Source organism: Acomys russatus, chromosome 17 (genome assembly GCF_903995435.1).
Source record: "Acomys russatus chromosome 17, mAcoRus1.1, whole genome shotgun sequence".
Classification (NCBI taxonomy): domain Eukaryota; kingdom Metazoa; phylum Chordata; class Mammalia; order Rodentia; family Muridae; genus Acomys; species Acomys russatus.
In genome coordinates, this window is record NC_067153.1 from 47269717 (window position 1) to 47288952 (window position 19236).

General features: G+C 51.9%; 1 protein-coding gene across 2 annotated transcripts in view; it reads right to left on the bottom strand.

Annotated features, from left to right (window-relative positions):
• Phf21b (PHD finger protein 21B) overlaps nucleotides 1–19236 on the bottom strand; it is a 71241-nt gene that overhangs the window by 10074 nt on the left and 41931 nt on the right. For both annotated transcript variants that reach the window (XM_051160129.1, XM_051160130.1), the window contains exons 3-5: nucleotides 10676–10768; nucleotides 7035–7385; nucleotides 5710–5841 (exon numbers count right to left, since the gene is read on the bottom strand). In XM_051160129.1, the coding sequence (XP_051016086.1) occupies nucleotides 5710–5841; nucleotides 7035–7385; nucleotides 10676–10768 (576 nt within the window). The remainder of the gene's footprint in view (nucleotides 1–5709; nucleotides 5842–7034; nucleotides 7386–10675; nucleotides 10769–19236) is intronic.

Genomic DNA, 19236 nt, shown 5'->3' on the forward strand with positions numbered 1-19236 from the left:
AGCGAGCTCAACCCTCAGGAGGCACACACTATCCTGGCCCTAGTGGAAGCCAGAATGCATGCTGAGTCCCTTATTTAAAAGAAAAAAAGTCTCTCATAAATCCTACACACGCCCTCCTGAATACTCTGGCCTGTACTGCCTGATGTGACAGAAACCACATATAAATCGCTGTTTTACTGTGTTGTCTGGGAAATAACGACAGGAGAAGTGTCTGTGTGCTTCCAGTCAGGCCGTAACTATTATGGCCTGATTATACAGCACAGGAGGAGAGGCAGGTGGGATCTGTGAAACTGGCAGCATCATCACCGCAGGGCATGCCCACACTTCAATGATAGGATCCTGTGCTGTGGTTGGAACGCAGTAAATCCAAGCACTTCACTGACTTTCGAACTTTCTAGAATCAACACCCCCCCCCCGACCCCCAGTCTCTCTTTTAATATTTTTGACTCAAGGTTGGCTGGGTCCGTGGACATGGACCTGAGGATACATACAGAGTGCTGAAGCAGCTGCTGTGCCGGGTGGCAGACTGAGCTGGGAGCTTCCCTAGCAGCTGTAGTAAGAAATGGAACCGGGCCAGACACATAGGCCCCATCCCGTTAGCTCTACTGGCCTTGTGGAATGTCTTCGGAGTGTAAGGACTTTGCTGAGGGAGATGACCCAGGCTTACAGCTTCACGGAAATCAAGTAATAAGAACTTCTTCTTTCTTCTTCTTCTTCTTCTTCTTCTTCTTCTTCTTCTTCTTCTTCTTCTTCTTCTTCTTCTTCTTCTTCTTCTTCTTCCTCTTCTTCTTCTGTTTTTCAAGACAGGGTCCCTCTGTGTTAGCTTGGCTGTCCTGGACTCGCTTTGTAGACCAGGCTGGCCTTGAACTCACAGCTATCCGCCTGCCTCTGCCTCCCGAGTGCTGGAATTAAAGGCGTGCGCCACCACACCCGGCTGTAATAGGAGCTTCTTATGTCTATAACCTTCTTTGCAGAAAGTTTGGGACTGTGATCGAGGAAGTCAGTGGTAACCCCCAGCACAGTGGCCAGCCTCTGCAGCAGTGTTCTGGCTCCAGCACAGTGGTCAGCCTCTGCATTACCATCCTGAGAAACTTGGCTGCAGCCTACCTTGCCCCAACTCAGCTGCCCACAGTGGAGATGGCATCTCCAGTTCCCAGCTGCAGGGCTGGGGAGCCAGGGCATGCCCCAGCTCTAGTGGAGACTACTTCTGACCTGTGCATGTGCAGCAGGCTCACTGCAGCTCTCACACACAGGGTGTTTGCTGTGATGACACAGCCAACCTTGTAGAGCACCTTCCTACAAGGAGCAGAGGCTGTGTACCCACCATCCTGTGCCCATATCCCTTGCAACTGCTCCTGATAGCCACCCTTCCCAAAGTGTCCAGGTGTCATTCTGAGTTGCTGGCCACCCAGAGTTCTTGTCGCTCTATCTCCTGGGCTGTTCAAGCGCTCTTCTGGCAGGATGCTTAGATGTGCAGGCCTCATCACCAGCTGTTTGCGTTCCTTTACAAAAGCTGATGTCTGTACCTAGCTTCAAGGCACAGGCCCGTAATTCGGCTATTAGAGTGGCTGGGACAGGAATAAAGCAAGCTGAAGGCCTGCCTGGGCTACAGAGAGAGTTCAAGGCCAGCCATGGCAATTTAGTGAGAGCCAGTGTCCAAGGAGGGAGTTAAAGAAGGCTGGGATGCAAAAGAGCTCAGAGATGGAGTGTAGCTCTATCCTGGGCACCACACAATAATCAAAACCCATGGCCTGCAACAGCCTGGAATCCCACCTGGGCCACAGAGGTGCCTGGGAGCTCCTGCTCTGTGTCCTGGGATTGGCACACAGCCTCTTGCAACAGAGCTATGCTGCCCAACTCTCAAACTTTAACATGGGCTTCTACAGCAGGGTATGTTTTGACTGTTCTGTTTAAGCCATTACGGGTGTTTACACTAATTACGCAGTTAGATATAATTATACTAATTGTAAAAATGCGCAATAATTGACTAAGATGCACTTTGAGAGAACAAGGCGATGTCATCCAGAGAAATTTCTTGAATGTGGAGAATGCTGAACACCTCAAGGCAGGGACAGAAAAGAACAGAAGAGTGCTGAAGGCAGCAAGCCAGCCGGGGCCTTAGCATGTAAACATGTGGAGTTCAGACATTGCTTCCAGCTGGACCCAGAGATACAGCCCACACATCGGCTTCATGTTCCAGGCAACCCAGTGGTGGTGTTTATTTATTTATTTGGGGGTGGGGTAGGCAGGGTCTCATGTAGCCCAGGCTAGACTCCAACTCACTATATAGCCAAGGATGACCTTAAATGAATCCTCCTGCCTGTGCTGGAATTAGAAGTAGGCATCACCACATCCAGTTTATGTAGTGCTGCAGATTTTTAACAACCCTAGAGCTCTGTGCATGCTAGGCAAGCCCTCTACCAACTCGGCAATAATCAAATCACCCTCTTGCCCAGATATTCTATGGCCCCTGTTACCTAGGGATTAACCCCCCACCCTGACAGCCTGCTTTTATGCCTTCAGGAATCAGGTTCTGCCATCTCTCTGTTCAGGTCTGACCCTCAACTCTTAAGCTATCTGCTGTCTACAGCCCAGCTGACCTCTCTGGGAGTGCCCAGTTCTTTCCCACTTTGTGCTTCTGCCCACACAGTACCCTCTACCTGTAGACTGCATCCCTTTGACCTCTGCCCCTCATACCCCTCTTATGCAATACCCTCACAGATACACATGCACACCTCCACAGATACACATGCACACCTCCACAGATACACATGCACGCCCCCACAGATACACATGCACGCCCCCACAGATACACATGCACGCCCCCACAGATACACATGCACGCCCCCACAGATACACATGCACGCCTCCACAGATACACATGCACGCCTCCACAGATACACATGCACGCCTCCACAGATACACATGCACACCTCCACAGATACACATGCACGCCTCCACAGATACACATGCACGCCCCCACAGATACACATGCACACCTCCACAGATACACATGCACACCTCCACAGATACACATGCACGCCCCCACAGATACACATGCACGCCCCCACACAGATACACATGCACGCCCCCACACAGATAGGCATGTACACCTTCCACAGACATACATGTACACCCTCACATAGAGATACACATGCATACCCCTACACACAGATAATGCATGTACCCCCACAGATATACAAACACACTCCCACAGATACGCATGTACACCCCCCACAGATATGCATGCATACCCTCCAGATACACATGCACAGCCACACACAGATACGCATGCACACCCCCCACAGATATGCATGCATACCCTCCACAGATATGCATGCACACCCCCCACAGATATGCATGCACACCCTCCACAGATACACATGCACAGCCACACACAGATATGCATGCACACCCCCCACAGATACACATGCACACCCTCATACACAGATACACATGCACAGCCACACACAGATATGCATGCACACCCCCCACAGATATGCATGCACACCCTCCACAGATACACATGCACAGCCACACACAGATATGCATGCATACTCCCCACAGATATGCATGCACACCCTCCACAGATACACATGCACACCCTCCACAGATATGCATGCACAGCCACACACAGATACGCGTGCACACCCCCCACAGATATGCATGCACACCCCCCACAGATACACATGCACAGCCACACACAGATATGCATGCATACTCCCCACAGATATGCATGCACACCCTCCACAGATACACATGCACACCCTCCACAGATATGCATGCACAGCCACACACAGATACGCATGCACACCCCCCACAGATACACATGCACACCCTCATACACAGATACACATGCACACCCCCCACAGATACACATGCACAGCCACACACAGATACGCATGCACACCCCCCACAGATACACATGCACACCCTCATACACAGATACACATGCACACCTCCACAGATACACATGCACAGCCACACACAGATACGCATGCACACCCCCCACAGATACACATGCACACCCTCATACACAGATACACATGCACACCCCCCACAGATACACATGCACAGCCACACACAGATACGCGTGCACACCCCCCACAGATACACATGCACACTCCCCACAGATACACATGCACAGCCACACACAGATACGCGTGCACAGCCACACACAGATATTCGTGCACACCCCCCACAGATACACATGCACAGCCTCATACACAGATACACATGCACGCCCCCACAGATACACATGCACACTCCCCACAGATACACATGCACACTCCCCACAGATACACATGCACACTCCCCACAGATACACATGCACACCCTCATACACAGATACACATGCACACTCCCCACAGATACACATGCACACTCCCCACAGATACACATGCACACCTCCACAGATACACATGCACACCCCCACAGATACACATGCACACTCCCCACAGATACACATGCACGCCCCCACAGATACACATGCACACTCCCCACAGATACACATGCACACCTCCACAGATACACATGCACACCTCCACAGATACACATGCACACCCTCATACACAGATACATATATGTACATCCCCCATTATCCCCCAAGTAATCGCCCTCTGTCCTTTCTCCTGTAGCTCACAGCTCACTAGAAGTTTCTTTCTTTCTTTCTTTTTTTTTTTGTTTTTTGTTTTTTGTTGTTGTTTTGTTTTTGTTTTTTTCACTAGAAGTTTCTTAACCCCTGTTGGCAGCCTTTGTAGCCACATTAGTCTTTGTCCTAAGAAGGGAGCTTCCCAGGGCCCTTCCTGTGTCTCCTGCTCACAGCACAGAGCATGAGTTGGGAGCAGACACCAGCATGAACACCGAGGGAGGACAGGCACAGAAAGCAAGTGATATCTTGGGACCACAGGTCATTGCAATCACCAGGAGTTTGGGGGCCTAGGGAACACTTTGCTGACGTGGGGTGAGCTGAAGCAGAGCACCTGGCAGGGACCACGCTGACTGGACTCTTGTAGGATGAACGAGAGATCACCAGTAAAATCAGGACCTGAGAGGAGCATATAGAAAAGACCACAGCAGAGCGGGGATGTTCTGAGTGTGGCAGGGCTCAGAGTATGAAGCCAGGTCCTTAGAGAGCCCAACCCCATGACTGCAAGTGTCTGCAACTCAACTGTTAGAATGGCTCCGTTTACCCCTCTTCCTCTAGGGAGTGAAAGGAGATGTCCTATTGCAACTTCTAGAAAGTTCTTAGGGCATCTGAGCTCTACAGTGCTCCTGGTCTTGTTCTGTGTCCCTCAAGCTTCCAGGATGCAAGACCGACAGGAAGGAGCGACAGAGGCTATATGCTGCCCAAGATAGGGGAACAGCTCTTTCTGAGCTTAGCCCTGAGAGGGACAAGGCTGACAGCCAGGGATCCCTGCAAGTGGACGATGCCCCTGGTCTACTGGTTTGTCCTCAACTCAGAATCCTCCAGCAACCCAGAGGAACAAGGCCTTTCCACTTCTGTCTGTAGGCAAATCACCACACAGGACACAACACTGCTGACAGGCAGCCAGGTAGCAAGGCGCTAGAATCCCACACTGAGCAGGGCCTGGAGATCCGAGGGCACAGACTCAGCTCCCCTGCTCTTCCCAGTGAGGCTGATCCCACCCTCTCTAGAGCCTTGACTTAAAGCTAAGAAGGGGAGGGGCGCTCCGCAGGCCTCGCTACCTCAGGATTCTCCTGGCTGGGGGGCTGATCTTCCTTGGTGGCCTGAGCTCCCTGAGATGGCTCCTCCGTGGGTGGCGGGGGCTCTGCTGAACTCTCAGGCTGCGTCTGCACTTGAGGCTGAAGGATGATGACCTGGAAGACGAGAAAGATGAGAGGGGCAGGGCAGGGCTCCAGGGAGGGAGGGGCCTGGAGCAGCTAGGAGAGTTAGGTAGGTCCTGAAAAGGCAGTACCACAGAGGAACTAGGTGGCTGCCCTGTGTTAAGGTCCTTGCTTCCCCCATTTCCTCCCACCCCCGTGAGAGCATTTGTGTGAGGGACGGCCAGAGTTACAAAGGACACAGGCTCAGGTGTAAATCCTATCTTACCACTCCCTGATTATGTATGTGGCCTCAGAGAGGTTAGTTACCTCCATACCACGCTGAGCCTCAGGGAACACGCTGGCAAAAACCTTGGCAATGCCAGCCTCCAGGGGGCGCTAACTCTTTACTCTCAGCTCAGATGCAGGCATGCTAAGCTTGGCAGCACTCAGGGACTCCTCTGCCTAAGATGGGGTTGAGAGGCAGAGGGACTAAGCCAGTTTGGAGTTGCCTGGGGAAACGGAAAGACATCAGCTACAAGCAAGAAAGTCAGGTAGAGGGAACCAAGGACAAGTTTCTTAAAGGTAAAACAGGGGCTACCATGTTTCCCCTCAAAGCCTCAAACAGGGCAATCTTCAGAGAGCTCTAGAGGACATAGCGATATGATTTTAGCTTTAGCATTAAAACTAAATTCCTCACAAGAAATCAAGAAGCGTTGTTTTTGTTTGTTCATTTCGTTTCCCAATCCAACCTTTGCATAGAACTGCTCTTGACCACCCGACTCTAGCAGCCGAGATGGAGCATTAGTATCAGACTCTCTTGCAGCTACCCACTCAGCCACAAGTTATCAGTTCATTGTCCCCCCCATATTAATGAATAGCAATTCTCTCCGGCCTATGCCCATTCACCTGTCCCCTTACTTATTCATTCAAAGATTCGCTCAGTTGTTCCCTTACTCGTAGCACCACTCACACATGCTAACATTCATTCATTCGTTTGACCATGCTCTGTTCACACGCTCATCTGCTCACACACCTCCCGCTCCTTCACACTAATTCATCTTGTTGACTGTTGGTTCACACCCCCCACCACACACTCACCTGAGTCTTTCTCTTTCATTCTTTGACCATGTGACTATCGCACCACCCAGCTACCCAGCTGTCTAAGGCTCAAGCCCCAACTGGACAATCGCTTCTAACCCTCCACATGCAACACAGCATCCTCTCAGAGCTTCCGGTGGGACACTCACCTTTTTGTCAGCACTGATGAGGAGGGGCTGCACTTTGATGCTGTCGCTGGCCACGGGCACGGTGGTGCTGGGGGTGATGGTGGCAGCATTGCTGGGGGAGGTGGAGACGATGGCATAGGCCACCCCGGCACTGCTCAGGGGTGAGGTGATGGCGGTGGACTCGGTGAGGGCCTGGGTCTGGCTGCTGGATGTTGGCACATGGTTGACGGTGTTGTTGGCAGTGGGGAGGGCTGGGCTTGGGTTCTTGATGCTGACCACAGTGGCCTTTTGGAATGTTGGGGGCTGCTTGGGTGGCCGGTCCCTGCCCGGGGTGATAGGGAGGCTGTCTGGAATCAGAGTCTTTGGCCTAACCTGGGAGGAAGGGATCGGTGTGTGGTCAGACAGATAGACAGGAGCTGGTGATTGAAGGCTTGGCAATGGGGCAAGCCTCAAGCAGACAGGTTGAGTCCTGTATTAGAGGCAAAGGGACGACACCCTCTACAACCCTGCTCTGCGTCTCCCAGCAGGTATGGCCTTGACTCCAAGTCTCAGATTACTCCAACCATCATTTTCCTCGATCGGTTGTGCACTGCTACCTACCCCCCCCCCCCCATCCTTGGGCTCAGATGAAGCTGCTCCCTCTGGGCCACAATTCCTTCTGGCTTAAATGAAAGCAAACTACAGGGGCATAGGAGATGGGAGTCAAACAGAGAGCTCAACTAGAATGCATCTTCATGTCCAAAGTCCACATGCCCCTCTGTGTCACAAGTGCTGGGAGTACTGCCCTTGGCCAGGACCAAGCCCCAGGGGTTCCCTGACAAATATATTGGTGGCCCCTGGGCCTTGGGCACCAATCACTCTATAAAGCCCACACAAATGGAGGTGGAACATAGGCTGCAAGCAGTCACCACACAGTGGAGACTATGGCTCCAGTCAGCTTGTGTGGCTAATCCTGGGTGGCCTTGGAGACACTGCTTAATGTCTACACCTGTGCACTAGGGGTGATGGAACCCACTTGTCACCATAAGAAGGTGACAGTATGCGTAGCTAGCTATCACCAGCCTCCTGTCACCTGCATTTTCATCATTACAGCCACCACAGCTGCAGACTCCTGATCTCATCTCAAGTGAAGGCAGTCTAAGCCCCGATAGTTCAGGCAGGTTGTGGAAAATAACACTTAAGAAGGGACATGACTTGAATCCCATTGAAGCTGTGGACATGGGTGTCCTGGCCATTCCATGGAGGGAAACTGAGGCAAAGCCAAAAGAGGAGAATGATGGTACAGTAGGTGTCGTTGTCATTAAGAGCTGAGGGACCTGAGCCAGGACTGCTGAAGCTGTGTGCTGCCCTTTTCATTCTCCCTGGCTCTACTCTAGAGACATTGGGGAGATCCTGCTGGATCCTCACTCTTGGGAAAGTCACAGGCTTCAGTGTGCTGTGGTCAGTGGGTTGTGCCTATGAGATCCTTCACTGCCTGACATGAGCCGGCCCTCAATTCAGATGGCCTTCCTATCTCTTCCTCCAGTGGGCCCTGAGAAAACCAAACCAGCTCTCCCTACCTTGGAGGCCACACCATAGCTGGGCAATGTGTCCAGCCTGGCTAAGGTGAGCCTGCTGCTTTGTCCTTGTCCAGTATCAGGGCCAGTCCCCAGACTCTAGGCACAGGGCCACACACTGATGAGGGAAGGAGGGAGGAGCCCTATCCTCACCACCTCTCAGCTGCAGATGGCAAGTGCTGAGGAGGATCAGTAGGGACAGTTGACATCTCAGGGATGCTGGGTCAATGGTGACACTCTTCTAGCTCCTTCCTGACCACCTGCACTGTAACACTGGCCAGATGACATTTCCTACCTCAGACCAAACACGGTGAACAGTCATGGGGCATGTTGCTGGGCATTGAAGATGGTTTAGCCAGACTCAAACACAGGCCATCCACCTCAAGGAAAGATTTGGGGACCTCAGAAGATTCAGTGTTCCCTGCAGCCACACAGAGAACTTGGCCAACAGATCCCCATGGAAGATCCACAGCATGCCCCTTTCCTTTCCCAGGGTCAGCTTCCACCCTTTCAAACTTCCAAGAGCAGCAGGATGGGCCCAGGTGTGTGCTAGACACCACTCAGCCAAAATGACCACGTGAGAGCCAGCAACCCCACAGAAAGGCCGAATGGGAGGCAAGAAGGCCAGGTGCTGTGAGCAAGAAGAGGAGGCTGGGTGGGTGGGGCAGAGGGAGTGGGGAGTGAACATGTGGGATCATGTGTCTTTCAGTTGCAGGACTGTGTTTCTGTGGGGATGGGAGCAGCACGGACTGCTAGGAGGTGGGTAACAAGTGGAAGGGTGTCTGGCTGGGAAGCAACAGCCCCGGACAAAACAGCACAGACCTTGGCAGAGCCCCTGTAGGCCCTCCCTTGCTGAAAAGCCTTGTGGAGCTGTCCACTGCCAACAGACAAAGACAACACTGTGGCCCTAACTACTGCACCTCCCTGCCTGCTCTCACCTCCCCATCAGGGGGACAACTCTAGCCTTCCTAGGGCCTCTGCCTTGGTTTCCTCCTCCTGGGGCTCACCCCCAACTTTGCTCTACAATATCCCCACCGCAAGAGACCTTTGCAGATCTCAGCATAGGGCAGGCTATCTCGGAGCTCCCATCGACCCTTCACGCACACACACCTTGTCAGATCCTTTAGACTCTGACCGTTTTAGGGACAAGGCCCTTTGGGCTTCCGGACAGGTGGACACTTAGGTGGGGTGCATTACCTCATGGACAAGGGCCCAGGACAGCTACTTCCCTTTATCCTTGAGCTAGGGGCATCTGTTCAGCCTCAGAGCTCTGAAACAAATAGGTTCCATTCTCATCTCTGCAGCCAGTGGACCCTATGCAGGTACGGTACACATAACAGGTGCTCACCAAAGCTGAGCCACTGTTAGGTGTCTGCTACATACTTTGTGCAGGTATAAGCTCTCCCTGTGACTGCCAAGGCCAACAGACTCAGCAGAGAGCAATCTGCCCCTCTAATGGAGGAGCCTTCTATCTAAGAGGGTAAAAGGGGCTAGGTGACTTGCTCAGGAAATGGAGGCCGTCTGAGGATATAGGTTGGCACTCAGAGCCTGAACCTGCCCCTGTACCACTTACCAGGAAAGGTGTTAGTGTGGCGTTCCCCAGACCTTCTGAGTGACCCATCACCAGAATATACACCATGCGTAGCCCAGCAGTGACAAGCTTGGAGGGCCAGTGTGCCAAGCAGGGTCAACCCTAGTTGATGCTGGCCAGCCTTATTCCTCTACAAGAATTTCTGGCAGTGACCCACTCAAGGGTTTCACAATTTCTCATTGTTTGAAAAACCAGATTCAGCTAGGCGCAGCAGGGGGGAGGCAGAGGCACGTTGATTTCTGTGAGTTCGAGGCCAGCCTGCTCTACAAAGTGAGTCCAGGACAGCCAAGGCTACACAGAGAAACCATGTCTTGGAAAAAGAAAGGAAGGGAGGGAGAAAAGGAGGATGGAAGGAAGGAAGGAAAAAAGAAAGAAAAAAACCAGATTCTTCACCATGAAAACCTCTGTACCAAATGTCTTCCCTAATGAATGGACAGAGGAGATGGAGAAGGGAAAGGCACTGCCTGAGGGAGGGACCCAGAAGCAGAGCTGAGGGGCCACAGACAGACACTTACCTGAGGTAGCACTGCTGCTCCTTGCCCGGCCAACCTCTGCAGGGAGCTGACCTGAGGACCCGTGACAGGCACTGCAGTGGTGGTTCCCAAAGCCTGAAAGACAGAGCACTAACAGTCAGGGTCCAGCACCAGCCCAGGACCACGGTCTCAGAAAGGCAAATTCCGCTCTTGCTTGCCATATGACACTGTGTTTGGTTTGGGTTTTCTCACAGTAGTCTATCATCATTTAAGAAATATTGGAAACAGCCAGGCATGGTGGCACATGCCTTTAATCCCAGCACCTGGGAGGCAGAGGCAGGCGGATTGCTGTGAGTTCGAGGCCAGCCTGGTCTACAAAGAGGGTCCAGGACAGCCAAGGCTACACAGAGAAACCCTGTCTCGAAAAACAAAACAAACAACAACAAAAAAAAACCCCAGCAAGACAAAATGTACACGTGGGTGGTGTGTGTGTGGTGTGTGTGTGGTGGGTTGTGTGTGTGTGAGAGAGAGAGAGAGAGAGAGAGAGAGAGAGAGAGAGAGAGAGAGAGAGAGAGAGAGATCTCTGACTGGCCTTGTTTTTGTCTTAGCTGAGGATGACTTTGAGCTCTGGATCTTTCTGCCTCCACTTCCCAAGTGCAGTAACTGCCAGGCATAGTGGCGCACACCTTTAATCCCAATACTCAAGAGGCAGAGGCAGGAGGATCTCTGTGAATTCAAGGCCAGCTTGGTCTACACAGGGAGTTCTAGGACAGTCAGGTTTTTTGTTTTGTGGTGGCATTCAATGTCTGTAGTTTCCGCACTGGGGAGGCTGATAAAGGCAGCTCTCTGCGGCTCTCTAGCCAGCCAGCCTCATCAAATCAGCAAGCTCCAGGTCTGAGGGAGAGACACTATCTCAAAAATCAGGGCAGGGGTTGACACACATGAACACACACAAACACACATGCACGCAAGCACGGGAGTACATGTCAGCCCTGAGGACCGCCTCCCCGTCAGTGTGGATTCCACACCACTGGAACATATAGAAACTGTCGGACCTCTGTGAGTTCGAGGCCAACCTCAGTTACAAAGTGATTGCAGGACAGCCAAGCTACACAGAGAGACCCTGTCTCAAGAACCTGTCTTCTCCCAGTTCAGCTACCAGCTAATGTAACTGGAGTGACTTGCTCAGACCCATGGAGATGGGAGCCAGGCAAGGATGGCCATCCCATTAACAGGCTTCCAGGAGCTTCCTGAGAACCAGAGGCCTGCTTGGAGAAGGCTGCCACACTCTAGCAGGCTCTGCCATGCCAAGGCTACACCTCACTGCACTGTCCTCTTAGAGCAGTTCTTCCCATGAGCGGCTATGTGAGGGTAGGGCCCTGGATGCTTGGGAGTGGACCAATGGCCTACTTTTCCCAAGGCTTCTCTTATGACTAAGATGCCTAAAAACAAGACTGGTTCTGCCCACGAGGGACAGAGCACCCTTCCACGTGTCTCTGTGAGCCCCTATGTGCTTGCCGTGTCCAGTTGCTCTGGCTACTCTGCTGGGGGTGGGGAGTCTCAGGGCGCATGTCTGGGGCTACTTTATACCATCTACTTCTCTTCAAGCCCATCCTGGTGCACTGTTTCCATGTAGACCCCCTCAGCTCGGGGAGTTTCTTCAGCTGTCTCTATCCAGTGCCCTCCGCCCCCCGCCCCGCTTCATTCAGAAAGCCCCAGACGAAATGTGACAGGGGCAGCTCTTGATTGTCAGTGATTTACACTCAGGGAAGGCAAGGGATAGAAAAGCCAGGCGAGTGAGGGACAGCCAAGGTTCACTGGAGACCCAGAGTCTCCAGAGGGCCAACGACAGGGACAGTTTTGCTTCCGCTCTGTGCTTGATTCTATGTTACCAAGAAACACAACCAGCTGTGTAGTGTATGTGTGTGGGGCGGGGTGCTGTTGTCCTGCAGGCCATGGGAGACCTGCACAGCAAAGCCTGCTGGATGCTTCAATCAAGATCCTGGCCGATTCCACCCAACCTCACAGCCATGTGTCCATTACGGAGATTGGGGTGCCCAGCCTGTTCTTTAGAGAGTACTAAATACAGGGTGCCTTTAAGTACAGTGTCCCATAAGTCAGGCTTGTGGGGACAGGTTCTGTATTATACTGTGAGACCCACTACCCGGAGCACCAGAGACCTGACAGCTCTCAGTCTGAGCCCACAGCTTCTACGATTCTGGAAAAAGTCAGTAGCAAACACTTTGCTAAGGAGGGTGCTGATATCGTTGCTTCTAGGCAAGGCAAGATGTCCTCAGAACATCCATGTCACCTCTCACGGATGGCCCACCCCCCTGCCAATGCTGCACGAACCAACAGTGGGCATGCTCTACTCAGCATGGAAGCTCACACGGGCGTCCGTCCTCCCGCAGCCTCATAAAGTGCTCATTAATAAGTGGGAAGGCATTTTGTCTGCGAAGGGCTGACCTCCTCCCTCTGCGCTTGAATTTATTGATACAACTGAAGCGGTCGCTTCAGAGGTTGGATTACTTAGAGCTGCACTTCCATCAAGATAAATGAGCTGCTGATGACGACATTTATAGCTCTGAGCGTTTTAATAGGGGGAAAAGGGGCCATAAAAGTCAAAGATAACTTCCCTGTATTAGCTCAGCCCCACAGGCAGTCTGGGAGAGGGCGGGGAGAAGCTAGCACGTGGACAGGAGGCAGGCTCAGGCAGGCCCTTCAATCTTCAGGGGCAGAAGCTCCTGTAGCTTTGAAAAACTTGACTTTGGTGAATGTCTCCTAGTGTCAAAGAAACTCAACTCGCAAGCTTGGGCAGGGATGAATGAGGGAGCAGATGAGCTATGACACCAGTTACACCCAAGGATTTTTTTGTTTTGTTTTGTTTTGTTTTTTTGAGACAGGGTCTCTCTGTGTAGCCTTGGCTGTCCTGGACTCACTTTGTAAACCAGGCTGACCTCGAACTCACAGTGATCCACCTGCCTCTGCCTCCCAAGTGCTGGGATTAAAGGTGTATGCCACCACGCCCGGCTCACACAAGGATTCTTGATGCTTGGGCTACAAAGACTAAAGGCAGTGGCCCTTGTCAGGTGGGCACTGCACAGCCATGGGGTGAGGGGACAATAGGAAGTATGAGAGAGGAATATCACCCCAGGCCTGAGTAGGTCAGAGGGCAAACCCAGAGTCAACCGATTCTGGTGACCTCCTTTGGAAAGGCTATGTGTGAAAGGCTTGGTCCCAGGGTGGTGTTGTCTTGGGGGGGTGCTATGGACCTGCAGAAGGTGGGACTCAGCAGGAAGTAATGAGGCTGTTGGACCCTTTCTTTCCGTCCTCCATTTGTGGTTCTGCCTCCTGGCTATAAAGTGTGAACTTTGTTCTGTCATGTACCTCATGCACTCTCAGAGGCCCAAAGCCATCTTGGACACGAATGCCCAGAGCTATGGGCTAAATAAAACCATTCTCTTTACAAATTATCTTGAGTGCCTCATGACAGCAACACAAAGCTAAGGGATACACCCTCCTAGCTGGAAAGCCACAGCTGCCTTGCCTCCTCATCTCTTAAGGAGGGGGGCGGGGTCTACTCATCTGCCCTCAGCACAAACAGAGCATATTAGGGCCCCATTGCAACTTATGGGTGGGACAGAGCTGGAGCCAGTCTGCTAGGGTGAAGACAGTGTGAACACTGTGGAGGAAGGGCTCTGCCTCTGTCCCACTGCTGTGGCTAGGGTGGGACATCTCAGCTCTCACATCTGAGATCATCAATGCCCTCTTGCCCCCTTCTACACACTCCTGCACTTTCCTACCTATGATGGTTTCCGTGAAGGCCGTCTCTAAGCCCCAAAGCCAGTGCAACTCTTTTTTTTTTTTTTTTTTTTTTTTTTTTTTTTTTTTTTTTTTTTTTTTTTTTTTTTTTTTTTTGCAACTCTTTTTTTAAAACATTTTTTGGGGCTGGAGAGATGGCTCAGAGGTTAAGAGCACTGGCTGCTCTTCCCGAGGTCTTGAGTTCAAATCCCAGCAACCACATGGTGGTTCACAACCATCTATAATGTGATCTGGTGCCCTCTTCTGGTCTGCAGGTGTACAGACAGGCAGAACACTGTATATATAATAAATAAATAAATAAATCTTAAAAAAAACTTTTTTTATTTTATGTGCATTGTGTTTTGCTTGCACATTTTGTCTGTGTGAGGGTGTCAGAGCCCCTGGAACTGGAGTTACAGACAGCTGTGACTGTGGGTGCTGGGACTCGAACCTTGGTCCTCTGGAAGAGCAGCCAGTGCTTTTAACTTCTGAGCCAAACCAGTGCAACTCTTAATGACAATACACAAAACCCTCTTCTTGATTCTGGTGATGACTGTCCCTGTGACAGCAGAGATTGACTGAACAGGCTGTGTGTGGGGATCCCTCCCCAGACTCCCAAAGATCTTCTCTTCATTTTCTCTTCCCAACTCCAGGTGCCTAGTGCTGCTTTGGGTGGCACTTGGGACATCAGAAGTCATACCGGCAAGGCCATCATGCAAGAAGCTTTCTGATACTAGCCAGGAGGGGGGTCACCATAGCAATGGCCACCAGAGCATCCAGACTGGACAGGAGACCTGGGGCTTGGGATGTCAGTTGTGTGAGTGGCTGCCTTCCAGGGACACATGGCATGATTCTTGCTTATGACTTTAGAGCTGAGCTCTGTGAGTCCATGAGGGCCCAACAGCAATGACGGCCCTGTTCTGACAGTCACCAGAGAAACATATCCTACAGCTGAAGTCCCACCCCCTAAGTCACAACCCAGTCAGGAGGTCCAAGGGCCAGAACCACAGGACTACAGCTAAGAGGCCACAGGACCCAAGTTCCTTGAAAATTTTTATATGCTAAGATCCCAGAGCCCAGGAGAGTGAATTCTAACACTGAGGCTTAATCAACTTATAAAAGGCTCCTTTCCCCCTACAGTTCTAGGAAAGTGGCTCTTAACCTTCCTGTGACCCTTTAATACAGTTCCTCATGCTGTGGTGATCCCCCCAACCATAAAATTATTTTCATTGCTACTTCATTAACTATAATTTTGCTACTGTTAAGAACCGTAATGTAAATATCTCTGTTTTCTGATAGTCTTAGGCGGCCCCGTGAGAGGGTTGTTTGACACCCCTCAAAGTGGTTGCGACCCACAGGTTGAGAACCACCATTCTAGAGGGTCACAATTGGATGCACAGCCTTGTTCCTTTGTGTACTGTTGGGGAAACTGAGGCTCTGTAGCTGGGAGATGTTTCCCTAAGGCCACACCAGTAAGGCAGAACCTCAGAGCCAAGAAACCATATGATAAGGACTGTGCTCTCAGAGAAAGCTGGGCCCCATCTTGTCCTGAGAAAGGACTTATTCTAGTGGGCCCTGCATATGGGAAGTCACAGCCAGATGGGGTTGGCATGAGTCTTCAGCTCACATGGCCTTTTAGCTACCAATAGCAGTGTAGACAAGCTGTTGAGAGTGGACATGATGACCCAGTCTCAGATAACTTGGGAATGAAAAACAAGATGCTGTTGGGTGGGTGGGGGGGCATCAGCCAGAGAAGACAGGGCAGGACCAGCTCAAGCTAAAGGCTCTGGATGCTAGTCTCCACTCAGGCCAGATCCCTAAAGACTTCTTTGGGACATGATACAAGGTGTGTCATGGCAGAGATGTTGCCAAGGAGTCCACTCAGAGAGTCTGTACAGAGGGGTGGATAGCAGGGAAGGCAGGGCCAGTGTGGTGGTTTGAATGGGAGTGACTCTCATCGGCTCTGGCATTTGAATACTTGGTCCCAGTTGGCTACTTGAAGACAACTAAGCAGTGTGGCCTTTTGGAAGAGGGATGTCACTGGAGACAGGCTTTGAGAGATTTTTAGGTGCTATTTCCAGATGCCTCTGTTTCCTGCTTGAGCCCTCGGCTTCTTCCTCCTGCAGCCATACCTTCACTATGCCCAAATAAACACTTTCTTCTATAAGTTGCCTTGGTCATGGTGTTTTATCACAGCAACAGAAAAGTTACTAAGACAGTCAGTGAATCAGGCGTCCATAGCCTGGCTGGCATCTGGAGCAGAGGCCGGGATGTGTGTCAATGCAGGAGCACCTAGGGTGAGGCCAGGTCAAATGGCTGGCCCTTCAGAACCTAGATTCATTACATGTGCAGTGGGCCCACGGAACATTGTCACACCAGGCACATAGACGAAGATTTACGTCCCTTGAGCCATCTGGCCCCTCTGGGTTGTGTCACATGGTTTGACTGTTGTGCTCCAAATGAAAACATGGGTTCCACAGGCAGAGACTGCTGTTTGCCCTCCAGGGCTGGACCTAGGGTAGCAATGGTGTCACAGAGTCAGACATTTACCTAGATCCCAATTTCCCTGAAGGAAGGTCTTGGAACTGGGTCCTGAATGCTTAATATGTTCCCAGCATGTTCCATATAGCCTGTCAATCTGTTGAGGGGGAGGTGCCAGGCATAGGACACTGGGGTCTGGGCCCCAGGATGTTCACAGGGTGTGGCAACAGAATCTCCAAATATCTGTTTCTCTAGCCGGTCCTTACTGTTTAGGATAATACCTGGTTGGATGGCGGTAGCTAGGGTTCTGGCTTCCCATGGCCAGTGAGGTGCTTTCCTCCTTTTGGCTGGGTAGGGGGAGATGGGGAACCGAGTGGGGGACGACTGCTTTCTTACTCTGCTCCATGTGGCCCAGCCTTGGCGGACGCAGCCACAGAGTGCAGCAGTTTAATTGCATGTGGGTTTGTGATTTTTCCCGTATTCTTATAGAACTGCTGTGATGTGTGGCTCAGATAACAAGTGAGCCTCAACATCAGTAGCTACTAATAAATATTAATATGACATAAGCGCCGCTTTGACTGTCATGGGAACCAGCTAGTAATTCACAGATGAAATTGACAGTTGCCTCTACCACTGTCGGCAGAGAAAGGCTTGTCCCAAGCAATACTGCTGGCCCAAGTTTCTGGGCTTGCCCCCCCCCCCCCCCAGCACTCACTCCTGTTTCCGAGACACTCCTGTCCCCACTCCTGTTTTCCGAGACACAGAGTCTTCACTAACCTCATCTTGATGGGTGCCACCTGAAGTCTTCACAAATACTCAGGGAAATCAGCTAGCTGTCCTGCCTCCCCCAGCCCACTGCTCACAGTCACAGAGGATACGGTGACAAGTCAGGACCAGTGCCTACATGTGAATTTCCATCCAGTGACATCCATGCAGTCACTCTTTAGCCTTGTCCCCCAAGTCAGAGTAGCAAGCACCCCACCTTCCTGTTACTAGGACCAGAGAGGAGGGTGGGAGGAACCCGCATGCTTGGCAATGGGACATTCCAACAACATCTCTGCTGCCCTGGGTTCTGAGCCCCAGAGGACAAATGTGTACCATTCACCAAGGCCACAGTGTAATGATAAATAGGAAGGAAGGAAGGAAGGAAGGATGGATGGATGGATGGATGGATGGATGGAAGGAGGGAGGGAGTGAGTGATGGAGGGAGGGAGATGAATGGATGGATGGATGGATGGATGGAAGGAGGGAATTGGGCAGATGAGAGAGGTGCATGAAGCTGACTACCAGGTGAAGACAGGAAGCTTGGGCCTCTGGTCCCCACTGCATACACCTGCATCCAAGAAGGCTGGGACAGCACCACTGTCCCTAGGTGGGGAGAAAAGAACCAAGACTGTTCAAAAGCTCCCAGCATCCGGAGGAACTAGACTTAGCCATGTCCCCAGAGAGTCTTGAGCACACATCCTATCCTGCCCGCTACACTATGGAACCGTATGCAGTTTGGTGACATGCAGCCAAGCCAGCCGGGGAGGGGTGAGGAAGGCAGGGAACATGGAGGACTCCTACATCTGCTACCCCTCAGGGAGCACGCGGCAGAGGAGGACTTAAGCACCCTTGTGCTCACTCATCAGGGGCAGACCATGGGAAGGCCTTTTCCAGTGCCTTCTGCATTGGGCAACTGGAAACAAGCTTAGGGAGGCAGAGAGCAGGAAGGCTTCCTGGAGGAGGCAGTGTCTGAGCTGGACCTTTCAAAGTTGAGCCAGAATGTTTAAATGGGCAGTAGATGAAATACATGGGAGTTAGAAGCGGGGGTGGGGGGGGGCTGTGGCAGGAGCACGTGAGAACCAGAGGAAGGAGGAACAGGGGTTCCAAGTGCCACCGATCCCAAAGGTGGAGAAGAGGAGACCTAAGCAGAGGCTCCATCAGTGGGGGCCTTGAAGGCCATGTTCAGGAGCTTGATCACTCTGGAAGTGACAAAGCAGAGCAGGGTCTTGACTAGCATTGCGGGGGCAGGTGTGTCACTACTGGATCAGGAGCCCTGTATGCATAAGACTGTGTTGGAGCCGAAGCTGATGCCTGAGGGCATGCAGAGGGTTGGCCTTCTAATCCCTTCTAATAGGTTGGATGCCAGCTAGCTGCCTCCCTGGATCACTGAAAGGGCACAGCAAGGCAGACAGGGGAGGGCAGCTTGTGGGGATGGCACACCATGGTCTACGGACCCATCTGGACCTTTGTATTCTCTCCTGTTGGGAGAGAATTTTCCCGTGAGGTCCGCCCCTGCCCTGCGGCCTGCTCTCTCCCAGGATGCTAAGGATAACAAC